The 19,151-nt window shown below is 40.6% G+C and overlaps 1 protein-coding gene across 1 annotated transcript in view; it reads right to left on the reverse strand.

The window, feature by feature from the left end:
• LOC120778329 (dynein beta chain, ciliary) overlaps positions 1-18,488 on the reverse strand; it is a 51,637-nt gene extending 33,149 nt beyond the window's left edge. Inside the window, exons 1-10 of the mRNA XM_040110125.1 lie at positions 18,318-18,488; positions 16,697-17,362; positions 15,051-15,139; positions 9,049-9,690; positions 8,700-8,988; positions 7,244-7,459; positions 6,850-7,130; positions 4,023-5,095; positions 2,525-2,841; positions 2,353-2,456 (exon numbers count right to left, since the gene is read on the reverse strand). Coding sequence (XP_039966059.1) covers positions 2,353-2,456; positions 2,525-2,841; positions 4,023-5,095; positions 6,850-7,130; positions 7,244-7,459; positions 8,700-8,988; positions 9,049-9,690; positions 15,051-15,139; positions 16,697-17,362; positions 18,318-18,488 — 3,848 coding nt within the window. The remainder of the gene's footprint in view (positions 1-2,352; positions 2,457-2,524; positions 2,842-4,022; positions 5,096-6,849; positions 7,131-7,243; positions 7,460-8,699; positions 8,989-9,048; positions 9,691-15,050; positions 15,140-16,696; positions 17,363-18,317) is intronic.
• Positions 18,489-19,151: the final 663 nt, after the last annotated feature.

Consider the following 19,151-nt stretch of genomic DNA (forward strand, 5'->3'; position numbering starts at 1 on the left):
TTATTTTTTTAATTAAATAATTGTGCGTTTGGTCTTTTAGCGGTTCTACTTTTTATTTCTGGGAGTTTCTAAAATTGTTTATTGGGAAGAAAAACTTGTGATTAAACTATATATATGAATCGAAAGACTTAAATATTTACTTTAATTCAGTCAAGTCAAGATTTAACCTTTTACGCTTTATATTTTTCAAATTTCTCCAATAATTCTGTTTCAATGTATTGCCATATATAGTACTAATTTTTGCATCCTGAAGAGGGTATATTGAGTTTGCCATGAAGTATATAACACCCAGGAGGAAACGACGGAAAACTCTTATAGTATATATTGTATATCCTATTAATTTGTTTGAATCATGTATATAGTATTATGATAACCCGTGCCGATTTGAATCGAACTTGGTAAATCTGTCCTTAATTACCATGCCAAATATGAATGCGATCTGTCAACCAGTTTTTTTGCAGCAGCTGCTTAAGTCGGTGCATCTCAGTAGTGTGTTGCGATTTTTACAATGAATACATTTATCGAACAAAGAAATAGTCTTAACTTTTGTATTTCGAGCAGTTGTGAATATTAGAAAAGGCATACGGTGATTCAGTTCAGTGCAGTTATCAAAAACACAAGCCTACGAGTCGGACCACCTTCGACCTCTTCAAATGATGAAAATATTCAAAAAGTGAAAGATATAGTACTTGAAAATCCCCAAGCAAGTGTTAGAGAGATGGAAAGAGGGCTCGACCGATTGCTTTTTTTCAAAAAGAGTGCCGTAAAAATGGGTTTGTTTGGACATGCTTGACCGTGCGAATTCCGTTCTCACATTCATGGAGAGCATTATAATTGCCGATGAAACATGGGTTTATGAGTTTGACAGGCGAAACGAAAAACAAACACGCCAAAGCCGCTCCAAAATCAACGTGATGCTCATGTTTTGTTTCGATATTCATGGTTTTGTGCATAACGAATTTATTTCGGAGGTACAGACAGTCAATAAGGTGTTCTGTTTGGCCATATCCAGTCGTTTGCGTGAGAACATCCGTCGAAAACGGCCGGAATTATGGAAGAACAATTCATGGTTGTTACACCATGATAATGCAATGATAATCGAGCCAATTATGACCGAATTAAAAGCCAAAAATGCAATGATTACCATCTATCAACCAACATATTCACCGTATGCACCAGATTTGGCTCAGTGTGATTTTTTCTGTTTCCCCAAACTGAAATTGCCGCGCCGTTCGAAGGGATAAAACAAAATTCGCTGAAGAAGCTGAAGGCCTTTCCAAAAAGTGCTTATGAAAAGTGTTTCGAACTGGAAAAATCGTTGGGATACATGTACGGGTACTACATCTGGAGAAATTTACTTTGAAGCGAAAAAAAATAAATATTCATGAATAGTTAAATATTTTGCGTTAAGTACATAGTTTTCCTTCGTTGAACATGTCAATTTGATTTACCCAGTTTTAATAAAAATACATATTTAATAGGTGATGCAAAAATTCAAATAAGGGATAAAATCTTCTTTCTAAAATCAAGTTTTAGTAGTGTTATTCTACAACATTCGTCAAGTGAATTAGCTACAAGTATAAATGAAAGTGAAAATCGAAGTATTTGCGAGTGCATAGGGAATAAGCTCTGTGAGAGGTGAATGATTTGACTTGGATGTGGTGATATCATAAAAAATTATTATCCATTTGATCATGATAGCTTTGCTTAACTCTAAAATTGTTTCAACTATTTGTTGTAATGTGGTAATAATAATCTTGATGGAACATGATGTGATGTGATTTATTATCACGTGATATCGGTGATTATATTGGAGATGTGATTTGAATTAACATTAAGTGACTTGTTGTCATTAAGAGATTTATTGTAATGATGTGATTTAATATCACGTGATTATGGTGATTATCTTGAAGATGCGAGTTGAATTAACATGACGATACGGCATTGGTGACACATCTTTGCGCAGACTAATGTTGCGATGTGATACGATGCTGATAATTGGATTAAAAAATAATTAATAGATATTGTGACTTGCCGACATGATGAGGTAGATCAGACACATGAGTGCTGATATCACGTAATCTAACATGATGTGATATGGTAGTCACGACGTTTAGATGTTGGTATTATGATTTGTTATTATGATTATATCTGTACGATGTGACTTAATAGTCATGTCGTTGAAATGATTATGTGATATCAGATGATAACTTATTATTACTGTGAAAAAATGCAAGGAAACCCCATGAAGTTGATGTGACACAATAGAACAAGATGTCAAAGTGCAAATTGACAACGATTATATCACGGTGTGACGTGTCAAAATTTGAAGCATGTGACATATTTGTTCACCTGACTTTAATAGCCATGCGCACTTCCTGACTAATTAGTGACTCCACGCCGGCTAAATACTTGTTGTAGCTGCGTCGTTGAGCAGTGGGGAACTTGCGTAAGAACTACAAAAACAATTGCCAAGTAGAAGAGCAAAACTTCCAGACACACACACAACAAAAACAAAACTCACCTCCTGTATGCATTGATCGTCATGCCCTTCAAAGTCGCCGCGCTGCTGGTCATAATCGAAAAATAAACAGAAATTGGCAATCAACAGTCGATTCAATAGACGCCGTGTCTCGTCGCATTGCACGCGCCGTTGCCGTAACCGTTCCTGCTGCTGTTGTGTGTCTAATAGGTTACGCCCGTAGGCGCAACGTTGGTAGAGTGGCTCCCGACTCCAGCGGCGTATACTTTGTATGATGGCCAGTAGATTGTGCTGTGTTTGCTTGAGGCGATTATAGAGTCGTTTGGAACGCTCATAGATTTCATGCATCAATGCCGTATCTGTGTGGAAAGCAAATTTGAAGGGAGTGAATCGTGAATCGCTGAAATGTGATATCGGAATGTAGTAGGAGCGTGAGGAGTAGAGTTTTCCACTGATTGATAGTTGTCTGTCTGTATGTGTGCAAGTGCAATTTGTTGTTTGCCTAATACAGCTAGCTTTATTGAGGTTCCCAATTTAGATTATGCGCTTTTTAGTCTTTGTTTTAAGGGCTTAATGTAGTGTTTTGTTTCTAATGAATTGCTTGATGGGAAGAAATATTTATGTTTTCTATATGGTCAGAAATTGTGGGACTAACGAACACATATAAGAATTTGTTGATCTTTAAGCTGCATGATGTTTTTGAACCACAGCAAGTGGTAATATTTATTTAGTCGCTTTTGTCCGGTGGAAATAAAGTTTGGAAAGTGATTTTGCGAAATACGTTCTGGAGATTTGATGAAAGATTGACTTCTGTATTATCTGCGTCTAGAGCAAGGCACCAGGGGAAGAATGGAGAGTCTTTTGTGCTCTTGTTCCGCATTGGCAAGACTACGCTGTTAGCAAATGGGGTCCCCTCAATTTGATACATTTGAGGCGGTATCGATAGTGAGGCGTTGGACTAAAGGATGACTACTCCTCATGGACCTAGTAAGTAAACTCCAACTGGTATCGCAAAAGGAACAAAATTAGTCTATGCAAGGCTGATTGGTCTACCAGATTAACCTAACCTAATGAAAATGGTATGTGTAAAATTTGGTTTTGATCTTTCAAACATTGTGTCTAGAGAAATACTTTCGTCGGATTTTGATGTTATGAGATATCAATAGCTTATGAAGTATTTTTGTTAAATCTACTAAAGGAGTTGACACGCCCACTTTTAACATATTCTAAAACAAATATAACTTTCTTTCGGCTCTCTAGGTAAGACTGGGGTTTCCCGACCAGATGATGGGCCGATTTATATTATATCAGTTAAAAAAATACTATTGAATGCGGAGTCACAATCCAAATCCAACTCGCACAACTAACTACAAAAATAATCACTTTCCTAGACGATAATTCAAAACTCTTCATCAAAGTCTTCTCTTTATACATCGTTTCATACTAAATTGAATTCCATTCAGAATCTTCACCGAATTACCCTTTGAAACGATTATCTAACCAATTTTTTTTACTGTCGCTTTTGCCGTGCATCACTTACCATACGTGCGCCATGTGAGCGTAGCGCATGCCACTTCCACACGTTCGTCAATTGTATTCACTTCATGGCGAATCAGTTGCAACTCGGCAGCGCTACCAATAATGCCGCCAACACAAGCGTCATCAGTGGACAGACCACGAATACCATTGTAGAATTCGCAGATTTTGATGAGTTTCACTTTGCGTTGCCAAAACTCGTCTCTTTCGGCGTACAAATCCAGCAAATTGCTCGCCAACGCATTCGGTCCTTGTTGCTGTGTTAACGATGCATTTGTAGCGGCTGACAATGACGCAGTTACCGCTGCTGCCAACTCCATGCTGTCGCTATCTTCAAATCCCCCAGCCGCTGCCTCCGCCTCCCGCAATGTCGCTGATTGATTTTCAAGCTCGTGTTGAGCCTGAGTGGTTGCCATAACGCCGGCAGCCTCAAACGTTGATAGATTGTTGACGCTAATGTCGTTGCTGCCGCGCCGCACCCCGCTCACCTGCTGCATTGCCAGCAAATGCTTGACCTCTTGCAAAAGTCCAAATAAATCCGATGAGAAATTCATTTGCAGTGATTTTGCCTTTGCACTCGATTTCGGTGCGTCTTTGATGCTGCTGCGGTTTTGTTTGTTATCATTGTTGTTGTTGTTGTTGTTACTAACACTCCTGTCAGTTTTGTTGTTGCGGCTATTGTGATTGCGTGAATGTGCCAACGCTGCGGTGATTGCACTGCGAAAATTTGCGCCAAAGGTGTAATTTCCACTAGCGCCGCTCAAATGACCGTTGCCGTCGCTGCTGTTGCTTTGGCTGTTGCTGTTGTTGTCGCCGAGGGACATCACACGTGCATCAAGTCCGTCGGCTATCCTCTTGCATATGGTCTGCTGCCAATTGTGCCAGATTTTCAACTGCAAATTGCTAAGCTTTGTTGTCAAAATATCACGTCGCGTATTTAGTCGTCGGTAGGCATTTACTGAGTTAACGGTCCCTTCATCGGCAACACCTTCTTCATGCCAAGTTTCGTTGTATTCCATGTTGTTGCTGTTGCTAATGGTTTCCTTGCTTCCGGTTGAAATGTCGGCGTTAAAGAGTCTACGAAAAATTTGGTATTAATCGTTTGTGAATAAAGCTAAAAAAGATTGTTGAAATAACGAAAGGAGGATCTAGTGCAAGCCTAAGACTGATATCAATGCCTTTGTTGTTTCGTTGATTTATGTCTTAATACATTTTCCAAATTATTGCATGAGCTTTTAGGAGGGTTACTAAGTTTTGGCAGACATTATGCTTGATTAAAATCACGATTTATATTTCCTGATTGAAAATATTAACAAATTATTGGGTGTGTGACTTCGCTAATGTTGAGAGGTACACCTAATTGTAGGCAACGTCTATTAATATTAATTTAGCACTGCCGTGTTTAGAAATAAGAGGACCCTTTGTGGAGTCTACTTTATTACGAACAGAAATAGCACAAAGCATTCAGTGAAGATCATGGAGTCGTCGAAAACTTGCCTCATGCGCGACGTCCATCCACCTCTGTTAATGATCGCTAAATCAAAGAAACAGTATTTGAAATTTGTCGTGTTGGCATGAAGGAGATAGCTGAGGAGAAGATCTGAATCTTTTGCAGTGTCTTCCGGGTCGACATTGCAGCCATTGTGACCATCCACTCAGACAGCGGCGATATTAGTCTTGAACTCATTAACAGTGTGTTCAGGGCTGGTCAAAGAGTGCGATAAGACTGGTATGGGTGCCAGGTCACAGCGGAATCGCAGAAAATTGTAAAGCTGATGAGCTAACAAAAAAAGGTTCCCTAGAACCGCTATCGATAGAATGGAAGCGGGTCGGTGCTCTTATGTTCTACTACCAGATAGCTGGGGTTTGCGGCCAAGATTTATCGCAAGAGACCTAGTGATCTCTTTGCTCTCATTAAGGCTAGCCACTCAATTGTTTTGAAGCTTTTAATAGGCCATTGTTCTATAGGCGTTCTCGCAGTAAGGCTGGGAATCCTACTAGACAACAGCTGCAGAAGCTGTATGGTAAAAACAACTCAATACATCTCAACACATTCTTCTTCACTATTCCGCGTTTGAGAGGTCAAGGCCTAAACATTTGGGAGCGCATATTTTCGGACATCCCACCAAACTGGTGGGAATGTAGAAGACGTAAAAGTGAAGCTTGACAACTTAGCTGAAAACCCTTACTAGCGAGCAGACCGCCTAACAATCTCGCCATTCGTAAGAATGAAAAAAGAGCCGAAACCGAAAAAAATCAAAATTCACTGAATGTCATCCCAGCCGAGAGAGAAAATTAGCATAAACAGAATGCTTAAAGGGAGCCTATTTTGCAGGCTAAATTTGATCAGAAAGCACACCTCCAAATCACTGTACGATGAAAGTTGACATATGAATCGCTTCAAGGTCTTAAAATTCTTCATGCGGTTGATGGAGGACATCAAAGAACACATAAAGAAAATGATGAAAAGTTGGTCGGGATTCCCTTTGAAAGATCGGTAAACAAGACAACTAGTATGACCTTCCACATTTCTGTCCTTGCTGTAAATGTAAATATATCATATGTACTAACGCAGGTCTATAAGTAAACTCTACAACAGCTTTGCGCAGTTTACCGTTATAACCTTTAACGTGCTGATAGTGAACGCTATTGAAACTCACAGCAGCTGAAAATACGCGTGAGCAAGTAAGTAGTTGCCTACTCAGTTGATGCGAATGAGTGCAAATTTCAATCGATTGCATCAGCCCATTGAGCTTCAGCAAGTTATATATTCAGATACGTATACGAATATGTATGTATGTATAGTAGCTATAGCTGTGCTGAGTACTCACATTGTCTTCATAAAATTATGCAGTTCACGCGATGTCAGGGCGTCTATGCGTTGCATATGCTGTTCCAACCACATTAGAGCGCCGGCGATGGGTGGAAATCCCCACTGAATCGGTATGGCAGACACACCACGAAATTCAAATTCTAACAGCACTTTATGCGCTGATGCCTCCAGCTGCTGCAACTCTTCGTCGTAGATATGAAGAAGATGTGACTCAATGACACGAAGTTCCGGTAGAATTGTGCCTCGCTGTAGGATGCCACTGCCAAGCATTACCGTTAGCTGGGAAGTACACAAACATATCAGAGAACGGGTGTAAATGTGGGCAAAAAAGAGGAAGAGAGAGGGAGAAATAGTGAAATGGCAAATAATTTGAACATTAAAGTCAGACACACCTTAGTTAATTGCTCCCAGTTTTGGCAATCCTTGTACGCCTGCACGAATATCGTTGCCAACTTCTGTTCCAGCGCTTGTATATGTACGAAGAAGTTACGTAGCTGTCGCTTAAAGAGCGTCCAATTGCTGCTGCTCGGCAATTGCGTATCCAACTGTGCTGCACCGAATTCGGTTAGAGTCCATTGCTCAAAGTACTCCTTGAATTGTGTGTGCACCTGCGTCGAGAGGTATATCATGTTTCATTCACTGTGAGAGTGTGAGTGCACTGCATCGACTTTACTTTTTCTGTCCATGGTGTGATCAGAATTAATGTTAGAAATGAAAGTGGCTTATTGGTGATGGCTGCCGGAAGCCGACCCAAGTTTCAGTCGAAGAAACTCGGAGTCTTACAGAGCGGACGGAAAAAAAGTCAATGATTTCCTACACTAATTCTCCAAATATTAGGGTATTGAATCTTGAAATGCCTTCCCTATCTGATACCGTTAATTATTTTTATGCAACGTGCTTTTATTTCAGCCAAGATAGACTAATTTCTGTGATAGGCCGTGTCTGGTAGTGAACGAGGGATAGTTGAAATATTTTACGGGTCATCAAACAAACAATCGCCGATAGTCATAATTTCGAAGTCGTAGATAACTTTGTCTCGAAATCTAAGACAGAACAACTCTTGTCAACAAATGAGAGGTAAAGTCCTCTCTCGATAAAGTGCAGAGGCATGGAAGATTACAATATCTGATGAGTCGGCGTTATGAGTTTTCGAGAGAAAGGTTTTGCGGAAGATTTATGGTTCTTTGCAAATTGGCAACGGCGAATACCGCAGTCGATGGAACAATAAGCTGTACGAGATATACGACGACATAGTTCAGCGAATTAAAAGGCCGCGGCTACGCTGGCTAGAACATGCCGTTCAAATGGACGAAAACACTCCAGTCCAGGGGAAGCAGAGGAAGAGGAAGACCTTCACTCCGTTGGAAAAACCAGGTGGAGAAGGACCTGGAGGGCCCATAAGCGGAGATTACGCCAATAAAGAAGAAAAGGGAATGACTAGAGTCTCTCATCTTTGGTATGTGTTGAAAGTGAGCGACGAAGCTCAGCCAATATAGATAATATTTCTGCGGTCCGTTCGTTTAAGGACTATCCTTTTAAAAATCTTTAAATCATAATATTACCTTAAAGACCTAAGTATATGAAATGTTATGGATAGTTCTGACAGAGGTGGAAAGGCCTTTCTGTAACAGCAAACAAAGCGTGCATCTTAAGTCGGATAATGTTAAGCTCAAACGCCTTATAGAATTATTATCAAACAGCGATCAGAGTGAAAGTTATAGAATGGAATGAGAAATTAACCGGACAGGTAAGACCTTATAAGCTCGTTGGCTATTAAACTTACACAGCCTCTGCAATATAGGCATATTACGTAAGAATTGTGGTAAGAATAGATAAACTATAACTCACCTGTCTTACACGCTCGTTCAGTTGTCTGCCACGCAGACCACCAAATTCTATTTTCTCGAGATTTTGAAACGACACGGCAGCCTCAAATAGTGTGCGCATATCGCACAACTGCGCCAAAAACCGGTTCAGTGTGCAACCAAAAACATCGTCGGGCGAGAAACGCCAGATCTCATAAGCTTCCGTGCTGTTGTCAGAAGAAGCTGAAGCGGCCATACGGGATGTGCTGGGTATGGCTGGCAACAACTGCTGATTACTGGAATATTTCTCCTTGTACTCCAACAGACGAGACCTGAAATGAGGAAAAAGTACACTTGCCGCTCACCTTCAAATTCAGCAACTAATAGCCTACTTAAGCTGCTCCATAACCTCCATCGATTTGGTTATCTTGGACAAACCCTCATCAGCATCACCTTGAAAGAGCAGTGGGAAATCCAAATCCTCGCTGGCGCGCCGCACCAACAACTGACAAACGCAACGCAGCAGCACCGTCATACGTCGCGTACTGCGGTAGTAGCGCGCATGGGTCCAAATGAGATGCAGCACATGCACGAGCGGATTCACCAATTCGCCGGCGGCGTGAAAATTGACAGCGTTAAAAGCGGCCGTCTGACGTAGTAACGGCTGCAGCCACAACGTGTTGTCCTCGGCCTCATGCCAGGCGCATACCAAGCGCTTGAAGACCCTCACGAATGGCTCGTAGTAGGGTGAATCGATGCTCTGCAGTATGTGTGTGAGTGTTTTGTGTGTCGGTGTGCGTAATTGTTCGTAAATATTTTGCAAATTTTGCTTGCGGTTAGACCAGTAGGCGATTTCGTGCGCGGGGAGCGTCACAAGCACTACACTCTTGATTGGCTGGTTGGTGCTTCTTGCCTGAACAGCACTGTGGCACTCGGATCTTTCGATAATTATATCGTGCATCTGTGTTGTCCAGTTAATGTACATCTCCTCGAGCGATGTGCGAAACTTCGGCTCGATGGCTGGTGCAAGATTACTATGAATGTAATGAAATGTGCAGAAGGAACCGCAATTAACTTTGGGGCGAAATTGAATTAATTAAGGAAAAAGAAAAAAACGCATTTCTTCGTTGTCTGATTTAAATTATGTTCTCTAAGTAAGGCCTCCACCTAAAAGAATTAACGGATTGACAAAATCAGTCCTGTACTTCTATCTACGCAACATGCAAAACAGGAAGACTCCCTGATTAGCCACAGTGTATGTAGTACAAATATGAGCTCATTAGCATAAGACAAGACTTGTCTCATGCGAACAACAAGTCGAGTCATTGAACTTTCCCAACTGCGATTCAAATATGGTAAGTAGCGGCAATCAAGCTATATACGTAACACCATCCCTAGGCCATTGTCATTCAACTCGTATGGACTTCCGTTAATTACTTTTTGTCTGCCCAAACTTCTTTCACTTCGGCAAGAGTTAAACGGCAAAACGTTGTGTTTTGGTTTTTCTCTTTGTTCTTTGTCAACATTGCCGACTCTGACAACTTCGGCCTCACTTTACTCTTTCTGTTTCGTTTACGCTCCACAAAAATGCTCCTTTGGCTTATTGCATTTTGTCCTTCGCATTTAACCCGTCGTCAATGCGCGCTTCGTAACCTGCACACACTCAAAATGTTCATTGACCTATTTAAGGTTGTTTATGTTTTATTCGTGCAAAGTGACCAACGGCCGCATGGAATGGGGGACATGGATGGATGCGGCTTTAAACGTTAAGCTGTTGCCATTTCATTCGATTGATTTGCATTTCATCCAATACTCAGGCACGTTTCGTCAATCGAGGATTCGTCTAATCGCCCAAAATGGTTACACAACTGTCATCAAGCAGCGCTGGTTCGAGACTACTTTTCCCGTTGGCTCAGTGTCAGCAGCCAAAATTTAAATTTCAAGCAAATCAATAAAGTAAAAATAAATATTGGAACAGGGATTAGCATGGAATGGAATCAAAAGCTGTAGCGCTGAGTGCTTTTCTGTTATTGTTAAAAGTTGGTCAGAACCGACAAAACGGTTTGTGCCTGGTTGCTTGTAGTTGCGAACGGCGGAGAAGTTGTTGTGTATACTAAAATTTGCATTAGTTATTGCACAGTGTGGCGACGGTAAGAGAAGAGCTGGTAAAACTGCACGAGCCTTGTCTTGTGGCGATTAAATATGTCATAGAAAGATGGAATATTTAAGGACATCGGCAATAGCCGAGAGAAGGGGAATCAACAATTTTTTGCACATTTTTTCTCCAATACTTGATGGAACAGAGACCAGCTTCCTATATCCTCCAAGGGCCGCGGTTTTCTCTTAAAGCCCTTGTGTATCGGTATGTAATTGTATGGTAGATAAGATTTATAACCTTTCAAATCTATACTTGAAGTGAACGCAGTAAAGAAAACGAAAAATGACTTTCTTTCTCACGTACGTTTGGTCAATAGTCTTATAAATGAGTGGAAACAGTAGTATCAGAAAAAGAATTTTGGTAAACGTCTCTTTGCGTTCCTAGGTAAAGTTAAGGGAATTAAGACCTCTCTGGGCTTTCTTGATGTTCAGTGTAGTCGATTTTTTGGCTACGGCTTTTCGTGGATTCTGATTCTTGTCAACAAATAATTTTAAAGAAAATTGTGTTTTAAAGAATAACGATAAAATAGTGTTAGAACAGTGAGCATCAGGATAAGAAAGCTGTAGCGTTGGAACAATCTTTGAGTTAATAATAATGTATGCCTGACAGCAGAGCGGCAAAACTAGTGCTGTGCTAAAGCTAGACCATCAAGCTACTTCATCATCAGACTCGTTTGGGTGCCTGGTCATAGCGGCAATGCTGGCAACTGCAAAGCCGACGAGCTAACGAGAGAGGGCACCCTTGTCCCGCTCAGATTGGGGCTGGATTTAGTTGCCTTAGAGTAGAACGAAGTACAAGTAGATCTTCTGAACTACTAGCCCTTATCAAAGTTCATCTTGCCGCAACGTGGAGGTTCTTAAAGGACATTGTCAAATAAGCATTCATAATAATAATAAAACTAAAAATTTTGACGGTCGCAAGTTGTCAAAGCTGTATGGAGGATGGTGAGGTGAAAATATCCACGTATTTTCTCTTCCATTGTCCAGCCTTTGCAAGACTGAGGATGAAGCTTCTCGGCAACCTTACCTTCGACCATAGGAGACATATTTGAGCGGCTCAATGCACACATCGATTAACTAAACTTTTTGAAAAATCTTAAATTTAAGTGTCAAAGCCCTTGGTATAGTCATAACTTTTTATATTTATAATAACTTTCCTGAATAATAAATATTAGCACCATTAAATGGCAAATTTTATTGGTAACTGAATAATACGTAATTTATTTCTGAAGCCATTTCGATTAGAAAGGTCCAAACCCCATCTCATACAATTCAAATGTGACTATAATGATGATACAGAACTTCAAGCCATTAATAAAAGAACGATGTGTAAAAGCCTTCTGATTTATTATATAAGAATTTTAGTTATGGAACTGCGATCTAAGCTCTCTAAACTAAAATGAAATAATTCATTTTTTTATGTGTTTATCAAATAAAAACATCCCATAGTACAAGCTCGAAGTGAATTCGTAATATCCACAACAAAGTTTGTTGTTATTTTTACTTTGAATTCCTCTCCGCCGGTCTGCTTAAGTAATCCATTTACAATTAATTTACATTTCTGGTGTCCGAATTTCGCTAAGTTGCAGTAGTAAGGGCTTAGGACAGCAAGCATTTTAGTTTTTTCTGCCTTATCTGTCGGTAAAGCGCTTTCGGCCACCCTTGCCAAAACGGTAAAGAAAAAATAAAATTATTATCATAAATGGAAAAACAAATGCAAGCTTAATCTCCGATTTCGTCAGTAGTATGAAGCTTTCCGAAGGTAATTTATAATTTAAAATTAAATCAGAATTTTAGTTATCTCACGGTGTCAGTTTTATAAAATCCACACGGTCACTCGTCAATATCTATGTAATAGCATACCTTTGGGCGCATTATAAATTAATTGTGTATAGTTTTAAGTAATTTACGTAATTCGATTGTGTAGTGAAGATGGCTCTAAATTTCAAAGCGATAAATATTATGTAAATATAACGCACATACATTTAATGAGCTGTTGAAAAGGTCTACTTAAATAATAATCAGATATTGCATTATACAACTTAATTGCAATTAAAGATTACCTTTACATATTTTGCATGTGGTTCGCCCGGCCTAGACTAAAATTGGGTGCTGTTCTAGAAATAAAGGGTTCTTAACTTATAAGGTACATTCGGTTTGGATACTTAGTTAAGAAAAAAGAAGTTATGGTTTGGCGGCCGCTTTAATCGACCGAATCGAGTTACTAACAGCGGAATTTAATGAATTTGATTCTCACTTAGGTAGACTTTAAAACCACAGAAAAATTGCATTTCGGCTGTAACATGGATTTCTTTTAAGGAAAACAAATCCCCATAGAAATTTATAAAACCTCAACGCAACCCTTTATGAATTTAAGCTTGACGACATCTCATCTAGGGATAATCTTAACTTCAAAACGATTATATAAATAAAACCCAACAAACATTTTATGGCTGACATAATTCATTCTATAAACGGGAGATCCAAGTAGTGGTCATTTTTTCAATAGTCTTTTTTGACAGATCATACGTGAGTCGTGTCACGCTGTCATGTTATTTTTGTTCAGTATTGTTTGGGCTTTCCTCATGGAAAGGCTTACGCCTGAAGCACGTTTACAAATCGTTCAACTTTAATACGAACGCACATGTTCTGCAAATAATGAGTTTCGCTCGCTTTGCTAAACATATAGTCAACTTAACCGGACTACTCAGCGTACTACTTGCAACACCCTCACCCATCTTGAGACCCAGCATTCATTGTTGGACAATATTCGACCGAATAGACCACGTCCAGCACGCAGTGAAAAAAAATATAGCAGTCGAAGCTGAGAGTGGACATGAGGACCATGAAGAGTCGATTCGATGCCGTTCGCAGCAACTCGGACTGAAGGATGGAACGACTTAGCGCATTTTACGTCGTGATCTTAAATTGAAAGCGTGCAAAATACAGTTTATGCAAGGACTGAAGCTGCTCGATTTTCCCAAGTGACATCGCTTCGTTTTGTGGACTCTTGAAAAGTTTTCAACGTTTTTGAGCCAAGTTTTTGTTCAGCGATGAGGCTCATTTCTGGCTCAATTGGTATGTAAACAAGGAAAAATTGCCGCATTTGTGACAAAGAGCAACCTGAAGAGATTGAAGCGCTGTCATTTCATCCAGAAAAAACAACGGTTTGGTACGGTTTGTGGGCCGTTGGAATCATCGGTACACATTTTTTCAAAAATGGTGCCGGTGGGAACGTTACCCGACGATTACCGACTGTTTGATGACTGAAATTGAAGCTCGTGATTTCGGCGTCATTTGGTTTGAACAAGACGGCGCCACTTCACATACATCTCTTCAATCAATGGATTTATTGAGAAAACACTAAGGCGAGCAGATAATTTCACGTTTTGGGCCGGTCGATTGGCCACTAAGATCGTGTTATATCACACCGTTAGACTCTTTCGAGTGGCGATATGTAAAGTCTAAAGTATACGCGACCAACCCCGATTCGATTTAGGCCTTGGAAAACATCACATGTGTCATTCGCCACTTACCAGTCCAAATACTCGAACGAGTCATCGAAAATTCGACTCAATGGATGGGCTATCTAAGACGTAGACGCGGTCAACATTTGAAAGAGAGAATTTTCAAGAAATAAATGCCAAAGATGCCCACTTTTTCTTTAAAAAAGTAGGGAACCTCGAAATGGATCATGTTTTAGTTTAATGATAGTATACATTCTACCTCTTGGTCCAACATTTCTGTAGAGAGTTTTGCATTTAAGAGGTTATCTCTTATGAGACGACTTTATTGGCTTAAAAAGTATTGTTATAGAAGCCAGATTACATTTCAGTATTGAGCTGTTTTAAAAGCAAAACTTAATAGCTATAAAATTAGACTCAGGAAATTCATCTTCTCACTTTACTCCATATAATATAAACAAATTTCGGATATAAAACTTGGTTCTTTTTATAGAGATATGGTAACCTATTTATATTGTTTATGTTATTGTTTTCGGGACCAGGATGACAGCTGCAGATCTCAACAATGATTCTACAGCAATAAAATCTCAACATTACTAATACTAAAAATACTATTCTTAATATTAAATTTCGACAGCAACCATAAAATCGTTAAAAAAGTGTTGAAGATTAAATAAAAAATAGAAAGAATTATATTTACAACAGAAATAAATTGTGGTACCTTACCTTTTTTGGGCACCATATGTGTTTACCTCTCTTGGCATTTCACTTACCCCTGATTAACGTGTGTTGCCACTTCTTCGATGACTGCCGGCGCAACTAATAATGATAAAATTGTGCGATTGTTGGTCTTTCCCTTGATCTATGGAGGCGCTCGCAAAAAAGATATGAAAAATTACATAATGGAAATAGAATAAGTACGAATTGAGCTTATTATGCTGCGTTTGCGTGAGTTATAGTTTAAGCACGTGCGTGCGAAGGCTAACTATATGGCTCGACCCAATAACGGCATTGTTATGGAGACCCTCATGTGTCATACATCCACGAACACCAACAATTATTACCCACACACATATACACACTTACACAGGCAGCTGCTCATTTGACTAGTTTTACATCCGTGTAAATATGTTCCAGCTCGAACTTTCGTCAACAACAACATCAACGGCAAAAGCAAACCATAGAACAATAACGGGTATAATATAAAAGTCAGTGAGGAAAACTTTTGCCAATTAGCAAAAATAGACACGCACACAACTCCTTCAAGTGTGCGATGGCCCGTCTCACCCCCCCTTTCATACTCGCCTTTCGCAGAAGCTTCTCTATTGTGTGTAATATTCTCAATTAGATTAATGAAAATGCAAATACACACACATACATGGAGGCAAAGAAACGAACGTATAGATAATGTGGGAACATGCTTGTTCTTGCCGGTTATTAAAGCTTTAGTTAAATTAGGGTTGTGTGCAAGCCTTGTTTGCTGGGACTATAAAACATGTGTATGAACTATAGGAAAACTACAGGGGGTCAGGATGCTAAAAGGGGCCGCAAGGATGCTAAAAGGGGGCCTGCCTATATTCATAGTCAACTTGATTGGAACCAAACTGAAGTTTAGATGTAGTGAAATGTTCCCACGATAGTCGGCTCTACGTAATCGGAAAGAGGAAGGCACCTGGAACAATAACGCAAGGAGGTTGTTACCTACAAAAATATCATAAAAGTCCACAAACTAAGTTTGCATGACCGTAAAGTGAAATTGTCCGAGATAGCAGGCACTCTAAATATATCAAGTGTAGGTGTACAGCATATCATTTACGAATAATTGAGTATGAAAAAGCTCTGCGCAAAGTGGGTGCCGCACAAACGCTGGATTTGGGACCCGTCACGTAAAAAACCACCCCACAATGAAAAGAACAAAACAGCCTCGGATGAGAGATCCCCCTTTTGATGACGACCACTGCATCCTTAAAAGGATTACGATTTAAGGCCATGCGCTTAGGATTTACGGTCCCTTAATTGGGAAGGTGCCGGCTGGTTGATGTTCTCGTGAGAGTAAAGGCTGACATCACGTCCAAGCGCGAATTCCGTTTGGGATATGTAATGGAAGAAAGACTATTTCGCCGAGTCCTCGCATTCACTCCGGTGAATGAACATCTAGCCAGAATCCCCAAGTTCTTCAATATGTCGCTGATTTCCGCCAACGCCCCGTTGGAAGAGAACGACGATGTGACCAAAGAGGTCTTCAATGAGCGCTTGGAGCGCACCTATGAGAGCTGCCCCCGTCGCGATGTCAAAGCTAAATGCTTTTAAATGATCTACATTTTGGAAAATATATTAAAGCTAAGTACTTGTCCTTCGCTATCTAATGTGCACTTAAATTTTATACGAAATTTTATACTCTCCACTACAATTTACTCACCTCGACCAGCATGTTGCGCACCTCTTTAATGTGTAATTGCAAATCCTTTTGCACCGGCTTCGGCCACGATTTCCGATTCGGCGGACACTCGAGCAAAGGCTGAAAGACTTCATCGAACAGCAGCGATAATGTTTCTATTTTGCTGTGCACCGGCAAATCGCCACAGAGTATTTGCGTACGGAAATTAGCTGCGGTTAACGGTATGTTCGCGCTTCGACGCACAAAGTAAACGCATTTGCCGCGCGGCACACCGTCCAGTGTGGAGAAGCTGCTAGAAGCTGGTGGCATTGGCAGCGTCAGCACAGCGGCGGCTGCCACAGCAGCTGCCGAAGCAACGATGGCAGTCGAGCTTGTTGTATTGGCGGCTTTGCTTGGTGGGCCGACATCATTAGATTTAGCTGTTGGCTCCGAAGTTGCTGTCGTTGCAGCCATTGTGTGGTCAACTGGATTGGCTAACGCGGCGTACGGATCCGTGATGGCAGTTGGTGTTGCTGATATGACACTCGCTGTTGTTGGTGGCGTTGGTGTGGAGCTCAAGGTTGATTGCGCCGCATAATTGTGGTGCAACTCACTGAGCGCAATTTTCGGTACCAAATATCCGCTATGATTGAGCGTCATAACTAAGAGACGCTGCTGCGCGTTGTGCAACCAATCAAACATAATGACCTGGAAAATTGTGAAGGCTACGGCTTAGCGGCTTCAAGTGGGAATATTTTTTGTGAAATTTTGGATTTTTAAAGCTGTGCATGTCTTTCTATGATAAATTACTGATTGAAGACTAGTTTTTGGCGTGAAACTGCTAATATCTAAATCGGTTACTAGAAGATTTCCCCGCTTTTCGGAGGGTTTGTACAGGTTGACAGTTTTTGTAATGCTTTTGGAGGTATGTATCTGTTGCAGCTAACTTGGGTTTAATGCAACGAATTGTAGAATATATGAAGTTCTTTATTTGTGAGACGCCTAGCTAACATTCCATTTTATCTAGACCTTTAAATCGCCATCTTCTAGTTTCTCGTTTAGCGAACTTTTGTATCCCTTTCCTTGTACCGATGTTTTGTGTTTTTCACAACCATATAACGAATCACTTCGGCTGAACGTGTTTCGGTTGAAGTTAGTTGGTCTATAAGACATCTAATCTGCTAAAAGATACATTTAAAGATATCCAAGAGTTTAAGCCAGGTGTTGGTGACATTCCTACTACGAAATTTTTTTCTGGTTCACTCTTCATTAACTTCTCTAGCTTTCTAGATTTCAGTGGTTTCATTTTGATCTAACTATGCGCAGTCGTAAGGTATAAGAAAGGACTAATGGCACCCTGGCTGTATTCCGAGCTAAGAAGCTCTGCGAGTTCAACAAGCTCTTGATCTATGGTGAAATGTAAAATGAAAATGGTGAAACTCTCTAACCTAGTATTTTGGAAAGGAATTCGTTTGATCTCTTTTATGCTCGAAACAAATGAAAAAAGTTGATAGACTGATTTAATGACAATAGCGTCACCGAAAGCTTAAGATAAAATATTTTTGCCCCAACACAACGACAGCTACTTTCATTCTATTAGCAGATCACTAAACTAACTAGTAATCTAAGGTCTCATTTTTTCCATTATGAAAAACAAACTTACACGAAACGAGTCGGTAGCCATCATACGCTGCCACTTGTCCTGCTTCAGTCGCAATGAACTCAATGTAAATGAGCTGATGAACTCAAGGCGTGGATCATTGGACTGCACCGATGACATTGCGCTAGCTGGACGTTCCTCCTCGTCCGTTTCCAATTCATCGATGGTGGACATTGTCGGTTTTCCTTTTCACACACACACACATGCACACGCTTGATATGAATAATTTTCTTTTTCACCGTGAAATACGATGCGCAACACAAAAGCGCCACTTGCCAAGTGAGCTGTTAACTGCAAAGTGACCGCTAATGCCATTTGTGGTAGTGACTCGCGGCGCAGATCTCACAGTTCAGGGCTCATAAATGCGCCCATGAGAGCCGGCCACAGGGAGTGTAAGTGGTTTAGTCAGAGCTAAATGTGGAACAGCAGCGCCAAGTAGAGGGAGGGGCTGGGAGGTTGCGGCTTGGTGGACGGCGCCAATGCACGCTGTCGGCGGCTTTGTACGCGCCATTGCCAGCAGCGCCGGTGGAACGGCGATTGGCGTTGCTCAATAGTATCGATCAAACTTCAGATTTTAATTTGAAAACTATGTGAGCACATATTGTATGTGTGTGTGTGTGCGTGCACTGCAAACGGGCTGGTAATCGGATGCGAGTGCGCCAGTTAAAAGGTGAAATTAGAATTTTAGAACTGACGGCGCTGACGAATTGAGGCCTACAAGGTAATTGGGGCAACAATGCGCTGCTGCGCCACTAAACGCTGGCAGTATGTTGCATATGCATGTGACGCCACCAAAGTGTGTTTGTGTTTGTGAATATGCGCATGTAGTTTGAAGCA

The sequence above is a fragment of the Bactrocera tryoni genome, chromosome 1, assembly GCF_016617805.1.
Source record: "Bactrocera tryoni isolate S06 chromosome 1, CSIRO_BtryS06_freeze2, whole genome shotgun sequence".
In the NCBI taxonomy this organism is placed as follows: Eukaryota; Metazoa; Arthropoda; class Insecta; order Diptera; family Tephritidae; genus Bactrocera; species Bactrocera tryoni.